This window comes from Martes martes (assembly GCF_963455335.1).
Source record: "Martes martes genome assembly, contig: scaffold_139, whole genome shotgun sequence".
Lineage (NCBI taxonomy): Eukaryota > Metazoa > Chordata > Mammalia > Carnivora > Mustelidae > Martes > Martes martes.
In genome coordinates this window covers 68,196-83,735 of record NW_027666521.1, presented here as the reverse complement: position 1 = coordinate 83,735, position 15,540 = coordinate 68,196, and the positions used below count along the sequence as shown (strand labels likewise).

At 62.1% G+C, this 15,540-nt stretch overlaps 1 protein-coding gene across 1 annotated transcript; it reads left to right on the top strand.

Moving 5' to 3' along the window:
- Positions 1 to 6,562: 6,562 nt before the first annotated feature.
- On the top strand, positions 6,563 to 14,086 carry LOC308337958 (testis-specific Y-encoded protein 10-like; the record flags this gene model as incomplete). Its single annotated transcript, XM_080831513.1, has 7 exons — positions 6,563 to 6,568; positions 11,702 to 12,004; positions 12,435 to 12,512; positions 12,652 to 12,763; positions 12,863 to 13,008; positions 13,103 to 13,187; positions 13,889 to 14,086. The coding sequence occupies 7 exons, from the start codon at positions 6,563 to 6,565 to the stop codon at positions 13,909 to 13,911; spliced, it is 753 nt and encodes a 250-aa protein (XP_080687639.1). The 3' UTR covers positions 13,912 to 14,086.
- Between the last annotated feature and the right edge of the window lie 1,454 nt (positions 14,087 to 15,540).

The window sequence follows — 15,540 nt, the reverse complement described above, 5'->3', positions numbered from 1 at the left end:
CCCAGGACACACCGACCCACTCCTTCTAATGGAGGCCCTCCCACGATGCAACCGCAACGCTGGTGGCCTTGCCATCACCCACGAGGCCTTCCCTGACACCTCAGGCGGCAAGCATCCTATCCCGCCACAGCACCCGCCCCCGCCCCCCGGAGCAGACCTCAGTGAGGTGTGGTCTTGTCTCAAAGGACGTGGGGAGTACCAGAGAAAGGGCACTTGTGCTGTGCATGCTCACTTGGCCATCCCCTCCCCGCACGGTACTCCACTCAGCCACCGACACAGTCTAAGGGAGAACTTGGAGCGGAGCTGGAAGAAAGACACAAGAGCCCTTGCATGCAAGTCAGGTGGAGAAGGAGAACGCAACGAGGAAAAGAGACACAGAAACAAAGCGAAAGGGGCCGCTCAGAGGAAAGCACCTTGGGAGCAAGTTTTACCACTGGCTTGGGCAGAGGAATTTGCAGAGTTTCTCTTTGGACTGAAAGCCTGGCCCAGTCGCATGCTGCCCAGTCGCAATCACGGACCTCACCGGGGCCGGCTTAGCAGCTCTGTAGGCACCCCGGTGGCCAGGGACCTCGGCTCTTTGCAGAGTAACTTCAGGGAAAGTACTTGGCGTGCAGTTCCCTTCTCTTCCGGAAAGCTGGGGCGGGGGATGGGGGGTGGGGGGCTGGGGAGGCGGATGGCCCCTGCACGCAGCACCTTGGCGGCGGGCTCCTGGCGCCGTGCACCACCGGGCAGGCCCAGGGCGAAAGCCACGTGGCAGTGACGGGGCGCAGGTGGGGCAGCAGCTGATGCCCCCCGGGCTCTCCCCCAGGTCCCCTAAGAAGGAGCGCGGGAGGCTTTCGCGCGGCGGGCACACACGGCATTCAGCCGCCGGATTTCAATTCCTGGCGCCAGCCGAGGGGCCCCAGACGGACGGACGAGAAAGGGACGAGTGGGGCTGGGATACCACGGCACTTGCGGGAAAGGCCTGACAGGGGTCTCTGAAGAGAACGTTTGGGGTTGAGAGGCGCGGAGGCCACCGCGGTGGAGGGGCTCGGGCGGGCTCCCAGGCGGGCTCTGGCGCGGCCAAGGGACATGGCGGGTGGTGGCCACGCCCACTGCCCTGGCACGGGTTAGACCCGGGAGCACGCCGCGTCCTGCGCGGGGCTCGGGGGCTCCATCCGGCCCAGGCCGCATGCGTGCCTCCCCCCGCCCCACACCCCTGCCCCGCCCGTGTCTGCCCCGTCACCGCCCGCCCCGGGGGCCTGTGCGCATGCGTGCCCCAGGCCCGCGCACTCTGATAGGCCTGCCGCCCAGCGGCGTTCCTGGGCGCTGCAGCTGAAGCTGCTGGTGCCGCCTCCGTCGCCTTCAGTCCCCAGCGGCCGGCGCTCAGGGCCAGGGCCACATGGAGAGTGAGTCGAGGTCCGGGGAAGGCGGGGCTGCCCCAGAATCCTGGAGCACCTTGGTCGCAGACGGGGGCGGTGAGGAGGCGGGGGCCCTCAGGGAGACCGGCTCCTGCGGGCACGCGGGGGCGCTTCTGGCCCTCGAGGCTGCGGGGGTGGTGGCAGAGGCTGTGCGGGCAGCTGAGGCCCAGGGGGGCACAGAGGAGGCCGGCGCGGGGCCGGAGTTGGTGCTGGTGGTGGAGGTGGTGGCGGTGGAAGTCGAGGAGGTGCTGGCGGCGGAAGACGAGGAGGTGCTGGCGCTGGAAGTCGAGGAGGTGCTGGCGGTGGAAGTCGAGGAGGTGCTGGCGGCGGAAGACGAGGAGGTGCTGGCGGCGGAAGACGAGGAGGTGCTGGCGGCGGAAGACGAGGAGGTGCTGGCGGTGGAAGTCGAGGAGGTGCTGGCGGCGGAAGTCGAGGACGTGCTGGCGGCGGAAGACGAGGAGGCGGCGCAAGCACAGCAGGTCGAGAGGCCGAAGGAGCTGTGGCAGGCAGAGCCGGTGCCCCGGCCCGACCCAGCCGGGGCCGCACTTGCCGCGCTGGAGGTGGTTCAGGAAGCGCTCCGCTCTGTGGATGCCCAAGCCTCCAGGGCCTACTTGCGGCTGAAGCGCAGGAGGAATCGGAAGCGCAGTGGTCACCTGGCTCGAAGAAGGGCCATCATCCAGGGCATCCCTGGCTTCTGGGCACACGCCGTATCCTTCAGCCTGCTGGCTGGGTTTGGGCACCTGTGGAGGAGAGTGGGAGCAGGGCAGCAGGGTGCAGAGCCTCAGCCAGGGGCAGGAGAGCTGCGGGGATGGGCCTCGCTCCCCCAGCCGTGGGCCCCAGGCCTCTAGCGCTGGGCACCTCGCGGCAGTAGGCCGCCCAGGCAGCAGTGTGCCTAAGGCGGGAGCAGTGGCCCCAGCCTTCTCCTGCACAGCAGAGGGGCAGGGGCCAGCAGAGGGTGGTCCCGGAGGAGGTGGGTGCGGGGAGGGAGTGGGCGTTGGGGGGAAAGGCAGGGGCTGGGACCTGTGCAGTGCTGCCTGAGCAGAAGGTCCGGGCCAGTGCTTTGGGGCTGCAGCACCCCAACAGGCCTCTGCGGTCGCGGAACCCGGGTCAACACTCTGGACTCCTAGTGAAGCCCGGTCCCACTTGGCTCAGAGCAGATGCTGCAAGGAAAGGATTTGGGGGGTGCGTGGGGCAGATGGAGAGGCTGCGCGCCTCCTTCCCGGTCCTTCCCAACCTGTCTTTTTGGCGAGGTCACGGCAGACCTAGAGTTCTGTGCGCTTGCACTCATTGAGGGTCAGTCAGCGGGCTGGCCGACTTCAGCGGCCCCCGGGGCCCTGGACACGGTGCAGGGGTGCTACAAACTCTGTCTCCGCAGGTCCTACTGAGGCGGGCCGAGGCCCCTGGCCCAGGTGCTCACAGACACGTTTCCTGCCTCCCTGCCTCTCCGTCTCCACGTCCCCCACCCTGGCTCGCTCTCTCCCCGCCTGCCGTCCCTCTGCAAGTCTCTTCCTCGGGGTTTGGGTGTCTCTGTCTCTCTCTCTCTCCTCCTTCGCGCCCCGTCCTCCCACACTACCCCTTTCCTCCCTCTCTTGCTGACCCTGCCAGGCTCTTGCTTGGCACCCTGGCTGTGCAGCCATGCTGCAAGTGAGCGGAGCAGCCCCCTTGTGGGCACAGAAGGTCCCTCAAGAGCCCAGGGCTTCAGGGGAGCACACAAGCAAACACGGCCGTGAGCGGGGGACCGAGCCCATCCAGACATCCAGCGTGGTGACTGACCGCCTCCTGGCCCAGCCGGCCCCGGGCACAGGCCAGACGGACGTGGGAAGGCAAAGCAGGCAGGCTCCTGGCCTCACCCTGTTGATCCTCCAAGCCCATTGCCGCCCCAGGGCAGAGCATGGGTGACGAAAGGGCAAGCGCTGAGGAGGCTGGGAGTGTGGCGGTGCCTTCTGTTTGTGCACAGGCCCCATTCGGTCCCTGGCTCTCGGTCGGGAAGGGCCGGGGGGTTCCCGGGTGGTTCCCGGTTCTCTTTCCGGAGCACTTGCCGTCGAGGCTCCTTGACCCAAGGCAGATCCTGAATCACCCGCAGATATCAGCCGTGACAGGTGACCAGGACGCAGACCTGCTCAGCTACATGACCAATTTAGAGGTTAGCCCTGGAGACGGAGGCCGGCGGTGGTGCCTTGGGAGTGGGGTTGCAGCTGGAGGGGCTGCGGCAGGGTTGCTCAGAGCCGCGCTCAGTCCCCTTCCCCCTACCCCTCCTCTCGCTTTGCTGGGCCAGGTGGAGGAGCTGGGTCATCCCAAGTACCGCTGCAGGCTGATGTTTTCCTTTGGGAGCAACCCCTACTTCCAGAACGACGTGATCGTTAAGGAGTATCACCTTAGCATCGCCGGTAAGAGTGGGCCTGAGCTTCAGGGGAGCTGGCGGAGGGCCGCCGGGCACGTGGGCCCCGGGAACGGGAAGGGAGGTGTATGGGGTCCTGGGGGCGGGGGAGGGATTTGGCACAGGAGGGGGAGAGGTTGTAGGTTGGGAGCGAGAGCGGGCGTGGGGCCCTGGCCATGGACGGCCTCCCTTAAGTTTCCTCGTCCTGCAGGATATAGGGCGACTCGTTGCACCCCAGTCCAGTGGTTCTGGGATGAGGAACGTGGAGGTGCCAGCCGCAGGCGAGACAGCAGCAGCCTGAACTTCTTCAACTGGTTGTGTGACCCCAGCTGCCCGGGGCCCAACAGGATGGCCGAGGTGAGGCCCCTGCGGCCTTCGTCCGCAACGGTGATGCTGGGGCCCCGGCTGCTGGGGACCGGGGCCGGGGGCCCCACGCTCACCTGGCCTTTTTTCCCCTCCCAGATCATCATCGAAGAGCTGTGGCCCAATCCCTTGCAGTACTACCCTAGGCCGGAAGGCGGCCCATGGGAGTGAGCTGAGAGGAAGACCTGTCGGTAAGGAGCCCCGAGGGCTGGGTCCTGAACTGTGTGGGGAGGGTGCCCGGGGACAGTCAGTTTCATGGCGCGCAAACTGAGGCTCAGAGGAGCCTGGGCCCACGCAGCAGCTGGCAGGGTGGGAAGTGAGCCTGGGGCCACTCAGAGCACACCCACAGGGCGGAGGAGGTGTCTAGTCCGGCAGGTGCCTGCCCCCCATGCTGTGTGCCGGCAAATCCCTGCTCAATCGGGCGAAGCAAGGCTTCGCCACCGCCTTTTCCTGAACTGTCTCCCGTGGCTGTCGGCCCCTCTCTCGGTCCTCCTGCCAACGCCTTCAGTTGGGGATGGCCGGCCTATCTTGGGGAGTCGGGCTCCTTGTCCCGTCCCCGTCGTGGGCCACGACTCCCGGGCTGCCCTCCACGTTCCTGAGCACCGCCTGGCCTCCCGCAGCCATACGGACATCCTGGGAAATGGCCCTAGGCCGTCCACAGGAGGGTCGTGGCGCCCTCGCTGGGGAGGAACAGGGATCCCACGGGGACGAGGCGGGCTCGCAACATCACGTTGGCGATCCCGGCAGCATGTGTTTTCACAAATAGCTAAGATTTTTGTGTGTGTTTTCCTGTTTGTCTCTGTGTGTGTGTGATGCGTGTGTGTATGTGTCGGGGCATGGCCGCTGTGTGGAAGTGGACATCAGAGAGCACCCGAGTTTGACCACCGAGACGAATTTGATGAGGCCTCCACCGTTGAGAGACATGGATGGGCTCGTCTCCGTGGTGCTCTGCCTGCACGGGACAGAAACAGGGACAAGGATCAGCAGGGGCGGCGCTAGAGAGTATCCTGCCCAATGCTGCAGGGACAGGGGGAAGGGCCATAAACAAGTTACAGAGCCCTTTGGGTCCATGTGTCGGCTTCTGTCGGGGGCACGGGAAATGGCAAGGAGGAAATCAGCCTGGTGGGATCCTCCAGCCCCCATCCTGTTGGATTCCATGGGTGGGCGTGATGGAGAGCTTGGGGGCCGGGCGCAGCAGGGCTGGGCCTGGGGAGAGAACCCCACCCTTCCTAGGCAGGCTTAAGCGCGTGTGCACGTACGTGCGTGTGAGTGTAGCGGTTGACTGTGCATTTCTATATCAGGGAGGACGTGTGGTTTTCTCACATGTGTCTGAATCCTCAGGGCGTGCGCGTATGAGTGTGTGTTTTGGACCCTTGAGAATGCCTGCGTGTCAGATTCTGTGGATGTTTCTGGATTGCGGGGGATCACGGGCATACTTCCTTTTTGAGCAGGTCAACTGCGTACGCCTGTGCCGGAGACCTTGTATGGGTTGTCTGTGTGTACGTGTGCTTGCAAGCGCACGTGTGTGTTTGGGAAGGCAGGGATGCATGCCTGAGTGTGCTCTGTGTGTGTGTTTGGTGTACTGTGTGTGGTGTGCTCTGTGTGATTGCAGAAGCATGAACCTGTGTGTGTGTGTTTGTGTGCCTGTTTGAGTGGCTACGTGTGTGTTCCTGTATGACACAGACCATGTGTTTTACTTACATGCTTCTGTACCCTCAGGACTATGTGTGAGTGTGTCGTGCTCAGATGTAACGTCGTGAGTAGCGTATGCCTGCGTGCTGGAGTTTGTGGATGTGTTGGGGTGTGTGTGTTAGTGTTCTTGGGCACACCCGTGTAATGGTTTTTATGGTGGTGCCACATGCGTATGCCTGTGCCGGACACCTCGTGTGAATTGGGTCTGTTCTGGGTGTTTTTGCAAGCACCTATGTGTCTGCAGGCAAGGGATGGTGTGCATGCTTCAGATCAATATGAGCGAGTGTGTACACAGTGTGTACAGTGGGTTCGAGGAGAGTATGTGTGTGTGTGTGTGTGTGTGTGTGTGCACACTTGATGGGCTACTTGTGTGTTCCAGGATGACGTAGACCATGGGTTTTGCTTACGTGCTTCTCTATCCTCAGGGGAGTGTGTGTGTGGTTGCGTGTGTTCTGTGTGTGTGTGTGTGAGTGTGCATGCTCAGATGTGTTGGCGTCAGTTGTGTATGCCTCTGTGCCAGGGGTTTTTGATGTGGTCATTTCCGTGTGTGAGTATGATGGTTCCGCGACACACGTGTGTATGTATTTTGGGGCCGGGACTGTATGTGTAGGCCTTTGCCGGAGACCTTCTGTGAGTCGTATGCATTGTGTGTGTGTGTCTGTGTTCGTGTTTACAAGCCCCTATGTGTCTGTATGCAAGGGCTGCTGTTACAAGCCTGAATTTAATACCGATGAGTGTGAGTTTAGTGTGTTCAGTAGGTTTCCTTGAGCGTGTGTGTGTTTGTGTGTGTGCGTGTGTGTGAATGGAGCTTGTGGGTGTGTGTTTGCATTTTCGTGTGTGTGTGTGTGTGTGTGTGTCTGTGCACATGTGTCATCTCCACGCCTTTGTATCAGAGATAATGTGTGGGTGCGTGTAGCATGTGCATGTGTTTGCACGAACACACGTGTCTTGTATGTCACTCTGTGTTTAGATGAAAATGTGAGTCTGGTTACGTGTGGCCTCATGCACGCCTGGGTGCCGTGAGTCTGTGTGTGTGGGGGGTATGCATGTGCCATCTCGATGACTTGGTTTCAGGGATCATGTGTGGGTGTGCAGGGTATGTGCGTGTGTTTGGACGAGCACAGACGCATCACGTGTTTCTCTGTGTTTAGAAGAACACGTGAGTGTGATTTTGTGTGGCCTCATGCACGTCTGGGTGTCGAGAGTCTGTGTGTGTGTGTGAGTGTGTGTGTCTGTGATGTGTGCCCAAGCCTTTGGACAGGGTCACGTGTGTATGAGTGTGTTGGGAGTCCCTGGTCGGGAAAGGAGAGGGCCCATGGCACTTCCCGCTCTGCTGATTATGGAGAAAGGGGCCAGTGGCGGAGTGCAGCCACGTCCCTCCTGACACACAGACCTTGTGTGCATTCCATGGTTACTCAGGGTTCTCTGTCCCCTCTCGCCGCAAAACGCACACGGGCCAAGGCAAGGCAGGCACGTGTCAAGCACACCACCCATCGAGGCAGCTTGCACGGATGGTGCCGGTGTGGGAAAACCCTAGGGGTCTCAGTGTGTGTTACAGAGGGGCTCAAACCTTGTACCCGCCTCTGTGTTGATTAGCCAAAGGCAGCAAAGAATAAGAAAGAATCCGTGAGCAGCACGTTCCTCCAGAGGAAAGAGCCCTGCGGGGAGCTCTCCTCCCAGTAGAAAGGCCATCCTGGACTCTGTTCTTCTCCTGTTTGGGCCGGTCTTGTCCACCTCCTGTGTACCAGGCGGGGAGGACGAAAAGGAGAGGAGCTGAACCCACAGGCACGTGTTCCCTGCCTCAGCGAGGGGCACCCAGCTTGTTGCTCCCTGAGCCAACAGGGGTTTCCCAGCACCACTTCTCACCAGTCCGGGGCTCGCCCCTCCCCATCCGCTCGCCCTGCACTCACCCCGTCTTCGACGTTCCCCACCGCCTGCACCTCAGCTGGGCTTGGGATCTGGCAACGTGTGCCCACGAATGGATCCCGGCAGAGCCTCCCAGCGGCCCCTGTGGTGCTATGCCGACATCTCATGCTGTTTGTGGAGTCCTGACCTCATTGCCTTGGGGAACTGGGTTCCCTCCTGGCGGCCCCGGCAGCTAGGTGTAGGTCGAGGAGGGTTTGGCCTTCGGGCTCGGGAACCCTGCCGGCTTCACGGTTCGGGCCTGAACGTCAGCAAGTCTGCCCGCGGTTGGTCAGATCTCAAGTTGGGGATCTCAAGTCCGATACAGCCCCTCAGGGAGAATTCTAGGGTGGTGGAGAGCAACGGGCCAAAGGAAGACTGCTGGGGCCATCGTCACGTCTTCTGGTCTCCTTGTCGCCTAAGCTGGAGAGTAGCCTCACAGCTCCCCCAGGCCAGTCCGTGGGATTCATCGTGTCGACAAGATGGAGGGGAAGTCCCAGGCATGCTGACGGTTGCAGCGGGGCTGCCCGCGGGGATCCGGACGTGGAGGACCCCAGAACGTGCTGCGCTCGCCCCACCCACTTTCCCTAGAGCCCTCTGCGGCTCGCTCCTCGGGGCTTTTAGGAAGGGCCTGCCGAGCTCTACAGGGGAGAGGAAAGGCTGGACGGTGCCGCTAAAGCGCCTCCCAGGTATCTCCCATAAACACAGGCGCTCTGCTTCCTTGACTGGGGGATGCCCCGCCTGCCCCGGAAAGAGGTGTTTAGGATTGGACCCCTGCCGCAGGTAGCATGGCTTAAGCTGTTGGGCGCATCATAAGGACATCGGGTTTCCTCCCAGGGCCTTAGGGTGCAAACCAGGGGATGTGGCTCGTGCACATCTGCCTGGAGTTCAGGGCAGCTTCAGGGCAAACACGTACGTGGCGCAAGAGGGCTGAGCGCCTCCTGAAGAAGACCGCCCGCTCCAGGGGCTTAATGGCCAGAGCTGCTGGGAGACGGACGCTTGCTACGGGACTGGAGGACCCAGGGCAACGGTCTTCCACGGATGTGGTCTTGCAGGCAAGGGATGGGGCGCCCAGAATGCGTGTGTGCTTTCCAGTGTACGTGTGTCGAGGCGACGGGGACAAGAAACAAGGGAGGTGCCCTTGAAACCCAGCCTCCCGTGAGGTCTCCGTTCCAGGCTGCTTACCTCTTGTCCTTTGGCCCCTCTCCTGTTCCTTCCCTAGCAGGGGCAATGCCAGATGTCTGTCATTGCATGAATGTCTGTCTCCCTGGATTGCGAGTGGACGTGGAGATCATCCACATGATGGCCGAACACGTGGAAACCACAGTCCAAGGCCGTGGGGGTGCGTATGAAATCCGGTCCACTGCAAACCCACCGCAGACCCGGCCGGGAACGGAATAGGTCTGTCCGTGCACGCGCTTCCACATGCACGTGTGTGTACATGGAAGGCCACGCCTGTGTACCCCTTTCCCTCGGTGTTACAGCCAGCTGCCCACACGGGTACCTGTGGGCACGCAAAGAAACCTTGGTCTGAACACACGGGTGTGTAAGCACTCGGCTGTACTGAACACCGCTGGCACCTTAGAAGGCAGCCGGCATGAACTCTGCGCAGCTCGAACCCCCGCGATAACATTAGTCCAGCCGCCCATGGAGTGGAGCCATGGCGCAGAGCCACGCATCCACCGCCGGTTCAGGAGACGGAGCCGAAGAAGACCTGTGCGAGGGCACAGAAGATGCCGTGGCCTCAAGAGTCGGTACGGACCTGCCGGGGACACGTGGAGGGTGAAGAACCGCCGGAGCAACCACGACAGGCACCTCCGTGTACAGGACGCGGCACGTGTGGCCCTTTGACGACTGAGATGACTGAGGTGTGGTGTAAGAAACCCGTCTGTTCCTGTAATGCTGGGGGAGACCGGCTTGCACTGGCTGCACACCAAAATTGCCCCAAGCCTACCTTGTTGGCCCAAAGCCACACGTTGGGTATCCTCTCTCCACGTGTGGGGGCCAGCCCTGGGGACGTGACGGGCCAGCCCTGGGGACGTGACGGCCCAGCCTCAAGTTCTGCTCACGGTCTGACCTGGTGGCCCGCAGGGGAAGGCTAGAGAAGATGTGTTCTCCTCTGCAGGCCTTCCCCACGGCATTTGTGGTTTCGCCCGAATGCAACGGAAGACACTCAGTCTCTTGAAGTGAAGGTACGTGCGTACGTGCTGTGTCACCTGGGAGCCAGCCCCAGCTTCTTGCCTCCGGCCTCCAAAGGGTGCACACTGTAGTCACCTGGCCGCCAGACAGAATGCCCAACTGCCCATCCACAGGGTTCACCCAGACATTGTCTCAGGGGAGGGGCATCCGGATTCACGTTGCCGGATGCCCTTGGCTGCACGAAAGGCACGCCTCCCTCTGTGCTCCATGCCAAACACACTGAGTGTCTGTGGGTAAGTGTGTGTGTGTGTGTGTGTGTGTCTGTGTGTGTTTGTGTCGGGGGCACCCAGCTTGGGACCCTTTCCCTGGTCACGTGACCAGTGGCTAGTCACAGAGGAGAAGAGGGCTCTTATTTCATGGGAAAGGAGGTGCTCGGACAGGCTTCTGCATCTTGCTTCCTGAAGCCTTCATCTTCCAGAGACCCTGTGGCCAGAGAGTGGGCAGAGAAACAGCGCCCTGAAGACAAACACCGAGTCGGGGGAAGAGGGAGAGCAGAGCATGGGGAAAGGACAGGCGGAGAGACGGATTGAGCACTCTCGGTCCCTCTTCTCCTGAGCAGCCAAGGACGTGGCCTGGGGGCAAACTGTGGCCGAACCCCCGCCCCCTAGCCCCGTGCCCCGAACAGGCAGACCGCTTCCGACCTCTGTCTCCTGGAATGGCCCTATTCCGCAATGCCTGGGCTGACGTTTCCACGCACGCTAGGCCAGGGTTCCCGGTGGTGCATACGCTGTCCTCAGTCTTGGACGATCGTGTTGGGGAAGGGCAAGGGACGGTTTCGCATTGACAGGCTACAAACACCGGGTGGAGAGCGGGCTGGAGGAGGCCACGGGATGGAGGGGAGGGGGTTGTGGGCCCTGGGGCCTGGGGCGCCTTAGGTAGAGCCCGAGGCCACCCTGGAGGAGGCGCACTGGCTGCCTCCCTGGCCGGCTCCCGCAGGGGGTGAGGGGCGGGGCCTGTGGCGGCCACGCCCACGGCCTTGCCGCTGGCAGCACCTGGGGTCCGGCCATTGTCCTGGGCGTGGATCAGGCCTCCTTCGCGCCGAGGCCCCACGCGTGCCACCTCCACCTCGGCCCCGTGGCCTCCTGGCCGGAAGCCCTTGTGCGCATGCGTCCCAGACTCCGGTGGCTTCTGCGAGGAGACGGCTGACGTCCCCCCTTCGCTGGGCCGCGGAGCTCCACTGCCGGGCCGCCTGCGGGAGCCGCGTGCTCACCCCTCCTGCTCCGTTCCTCCGCAGCTGCCCCAGCTGGGGGCCACATGGGACGCGGGACTGCCCCCCAATCCTGACCGACTCCGTCGAGGGAGGGGTCCATCGGGACGCGGCTGTCCGCGGACATATAGCCCCACCCCCAGAAGAGAGGTGAAGGTGCTGCTGGGCCTAGGCGTGGGGATGGCGGCAGAGCCAGCGCAGGACGAGGAGGGCCGTTGGGAGAGAGAGGGCGCCATCCTGGTGGTGGAGCTTGTGCTAGTGGGGGATGACGTAATGTTGGTGTGGCAGCTTGCGGTGGTCCAGGTGGCGGAGGACCCCGGGGAGACTGAGGAGGAGGACGAGGACGAGGACGACGAGGCTAGGGAGGTTGGCAGTGAGGCTGAAGAAGAGGGGGAGGCTGAGGAGGGCGAGGAGACTGAGGAGGAGGAGGAGGAAGAGGAGGAGGAGGAAGAGGAGGAGGAGGAAGAGGAGGAGGAGGAGGAAGAGGAGGAGGAGGAGGAGCAGAGGGAGGAGGAGGATGAGGCTGTTGAGGATGAGGTTGCAGAGGTACCAGAGGTGCAGGAGGAGGAGGATGAGGAGGAGGAAGACAGGAGGGAAGAGGCCTGGGAGGAGAGCCAGAAGGAGCGAGAAGCGCAGGAGCTGCAGGAGAAGCAGGAAGGGGAAGAACGGCCAGAGGCACGGCCAGGTCCGCCCCCGTCCCCGCTCCAGGCCCTCGAGGCCCTGCAGTCAGAGCTGGAGCCCATGAACAAAGACGCCAGCAGGGCCTACTCTGGGCTCAAGCTCAGGTTCTGGCAGAGGCGACGGCGTCACCTGGACCACCGAAGCGCCCTCATCCGGGGCATCCCTGGCTTCTGGGCCAAGGCTGTATCCTTGATACCTTCACGGAGGGACCCCGATGTGGCCGGGCTAGCGCAGGAGACTCCTGTGGCAGGGGGCCTGCGTTGTGGTGGCCTGGCTCATGCCTCGGTGATCACGACAGTTTCGAATCCCTGCTTCCGGGTGGGGGTCCCTGGTGGGGCCGCAGGTTGCCCTCGATGTGCCGGGGAGGGGGCCGTGGGTGGGCAGGGAGGTCACCGAGGATTTCCAGCTTTCTGTGTTAGTGCCCAGCAGGGAATTACCTAACTAGCTAATGCAGCAGGCCGTGCGGGGGCGCAGGGGCCCTTGACACAATCTGTGAGGTGGAGTGGGTCCCGGTGGTAGGAGGGGAGATGCAGGGCGCACTTGCTGTGCAGACCTGCTCTGTTGTTGTAGCTCTTTCTTCTCCAGCCCTCGGAGAGTCCTTGACCCGAAGCAGTTTGTGAACCACCCGCAGATGTCAGCCATGCTCAGTGAGCAAGATGAAGGCATACTTGGCTCCATGACGGATTTGAAGGTCTGGCCCGGGAGATGGAGGCCCGGCCTGGGGGATGGGAGAAGAGGGGGTAACAGAAGCGATTCCTCCCCAAGGCCAGGAGGGGAAGGGTCTGCTGGACAGAGATCTCAACCCTCTCCCCCACTTTGCCGCCCGGCAGGTGGAGGAACTCGAGTCTCCCCGTGATGGCCGCAAGATCCTGCTCTTCTTTCGCGAGAACTCCTACTTCCGCAACGACGTCGTTGAGAAGGAGTATGTCCTCAGGGCTGCTGGTAAGGGGCCTCTGCGTGCATGGGCGGCAGCAGGTGGAGGCGGCAGGGTTGAACCTGATGCATCATCCAGCGCCTTCGCACGGACCCTTCTTCCTGCAGGGTACGAGCCGTCTCATTCCACTCCCATCCAGTGGCACCACTGTTACGAACAGGAGGCCTGTAGCCGCAGACGCCACAAGAGCAGCCTTAACTTCTTCAGCTGGTTCTCTGACCACAGCTTTGCCGGGCCTAGCAGGATAGCTGAGGTGGGTCCCTGTGACAAACCGCGCACGTGAACCTGCCTGTGCTCCCCAGCGGACTGGGATGTGCATCTGAGCCCTGCCCCGTTTCCCCTGCCAGATCATCATGGACGACCTGTGGCCCGATCCCCTGCAGTACTACGTGAGGAAGAAGGCCCCAGCAGAGGGAACTGAGAGGAGGGCAGGTGAGACGCCCAGGGCGTGGGTGCTGAAAATGCTCCGTGCGGCTCCGTGGGAGCTGGGCTCCGCAAATGCAGAAACGGAGGCTTAGAGGAACACTCAAGAGGCGGTGACCCCGTGTCCAAAGGGCATCACCGTGAGTCGGGGAGGGCGGTGTCAAACTGGTTCTGCCTGGGAAGCTTGAGGCAGGCGGGTCCGGCAACACCAGTGAGCAGAGCCGGAGAAGCAGTCGGCTCAGCAGCTGCCTTGCGGGAAGTGCCACTCCCTGGCCGTGAACTCCTGCCCTCAGGTCTCCTCGCCACCGCCTCAGCTTTGAGCCCACCTAAGCACCTCTTGCCAGCCTTGGCGCAGATGTCTGCGTTCCCTGGCGTAAAGGCTCATGCGTCACCCCGTCACTTTTGTGTGTTCATCGGTAGAGTCCTCCCAGTCATCTCCCTGGGCAATCTCCTGTGCCCACCGCAATCAGCCAGAGAACACTGGAGAGCGTGCACAGATACCGTTGCTATGTGGGTGGAGGAAATGTAGGGGGATCGCCATCAAGGGCCGGGGAGAGGGGCAGGGGAGAATGGCCTCCGTTCCCCGAAAGGGCCTTGAAACCCTCAAGCAAACCTGCGTGTGGCCCGTAGAGGATACTCACCGGCCGCCTCATGTGTGCCCGGGTGACTGTGTGCCCGTGTGTCTGTGTCTGTGTCTCCGTCTCTCCCAGGGAACTTGAGCATGTTGAGGTGAATACGCAGAAGCCTTGCCCTTGACCCGGAAAGAGTCCAGGACCTTCAGATGGAGCCGGATGATCAGCCTGGTCCCTCCCACAGGGAACACCTCCAGTCTGGTGCCTGGGAGAAACACAGGGCCGATTGAGGCCCCCTGTAAAAATACTGAAATGTGGAAAAACGACGTCAACCGTGTTTATGTGTGTTACTGTGTGTACGCTCACACACGGTCGTCTTCATGGAAAGGGGCAGGTGGGGAGCCTGAGCTCATGGGATTCCCGTCGATGCTTACTACTCTGCCCCGGCATCCTTATTCCGTGGAAGGGGTGGGGCCGTATGCTGGCCCAGAGGTCCAGGTCACACGAGCTCTGGGACTGCATCCCAGCGTGGCAGAGGTCCTTCCCCTAGGGATGGTGGAGGTGGGCAGGGAGAGGAGATGAGCGAAAGGCCAGCTAACAGGGCCCATGCCTTCCCTGGGGAAATGACAGAGGTCAAAGAAAGGGAAGGACGAGCCAGGGCCAAACATGTCCAGTGTCAACTTTTGGTGGATGGCGATGACCGTCTCCCAGAGATGCTCCCTGGTGGATGACCTCAGACACAGCACGGGTGGGACTGTAGTTTCATTACTCCGTTGAACCCCAGTGCCAGGGCTCTCCTTTCTTCTAAACAAGGGGCCCAGGCCCTTGCTGACACAGTCATCCTCTCAGCCCCAGATACAGCGGGAGCGAGTGGGGGCCAGGCCCTGTGGAGGGACTGTCGGAGAGGGGAAAGTGGGAGGAGGGAAGGTAGGAAAGATCACCCTGTCGTTCTGGCCCAGGTAGCTGGGCGGAAGCATAAATTGCAGGGAAAGGCGCGCGCGCGCGCGTGGGCGCGCACACGCACGCACGCGCGCGCGCACACACACGAACACCATCGGGTTCCAACCGCCCTAAGCCACAGAATATTTAGCCACTCACATACACTGACACATCCACTCAGGAGCAGAGCCAACACCCCCCAGCCAACACACAGTGATTCAGTCACCCTCATGTCCTGACACGCACACACTCACTCACCCTCCCAGGCACACAACCTTCACCCACTCACATGTCCAGAGACACGCTCACATACTGACAACCCCACGCAGCCCCGTGATCCCCACTTCCCGGCTTCCCTAGGACGTTGGCTTGGGGTCCCCCAGATGGTCAGCAGAGGAGAGGGCAGAGTATTGCTGAATGCGAGACCCAGGACACCCGCCCGTGTGCTGTCTGTCCCGTGCTGACCCCGAGGCTGATCTGCCTCCTTCTCCGTGGTCTGAAGGCAGGTGCCCAATGCCCTCTATCCGGTTAGACCCCAAAAGGGAAATGCCACCAAAGGGCACCCCTAGTCCTCACCAACACCCCACGGAGCACGCTCCCCTGGTTAAGGGCCAAGTGCGCGCAGGCTGCTTTGACCGTGTAGGGCACCGTCCATCTTCTGAGGTCTTGGCCTCTCTCCTCCCACTTTCAAATTCTTTGTGACTTTGGGACTCAGAGGCCAGTCTCTTGCACGGAGCATAGATGTGGCCAGCTTTTCAACACCTGCCCGTTCTGCTGTCGTCCACATCTTACTCCAGTGCTGTGAAGCCCCGTTACTGACCAGCCCCGTTACTGACACAGGGCAGTCCACA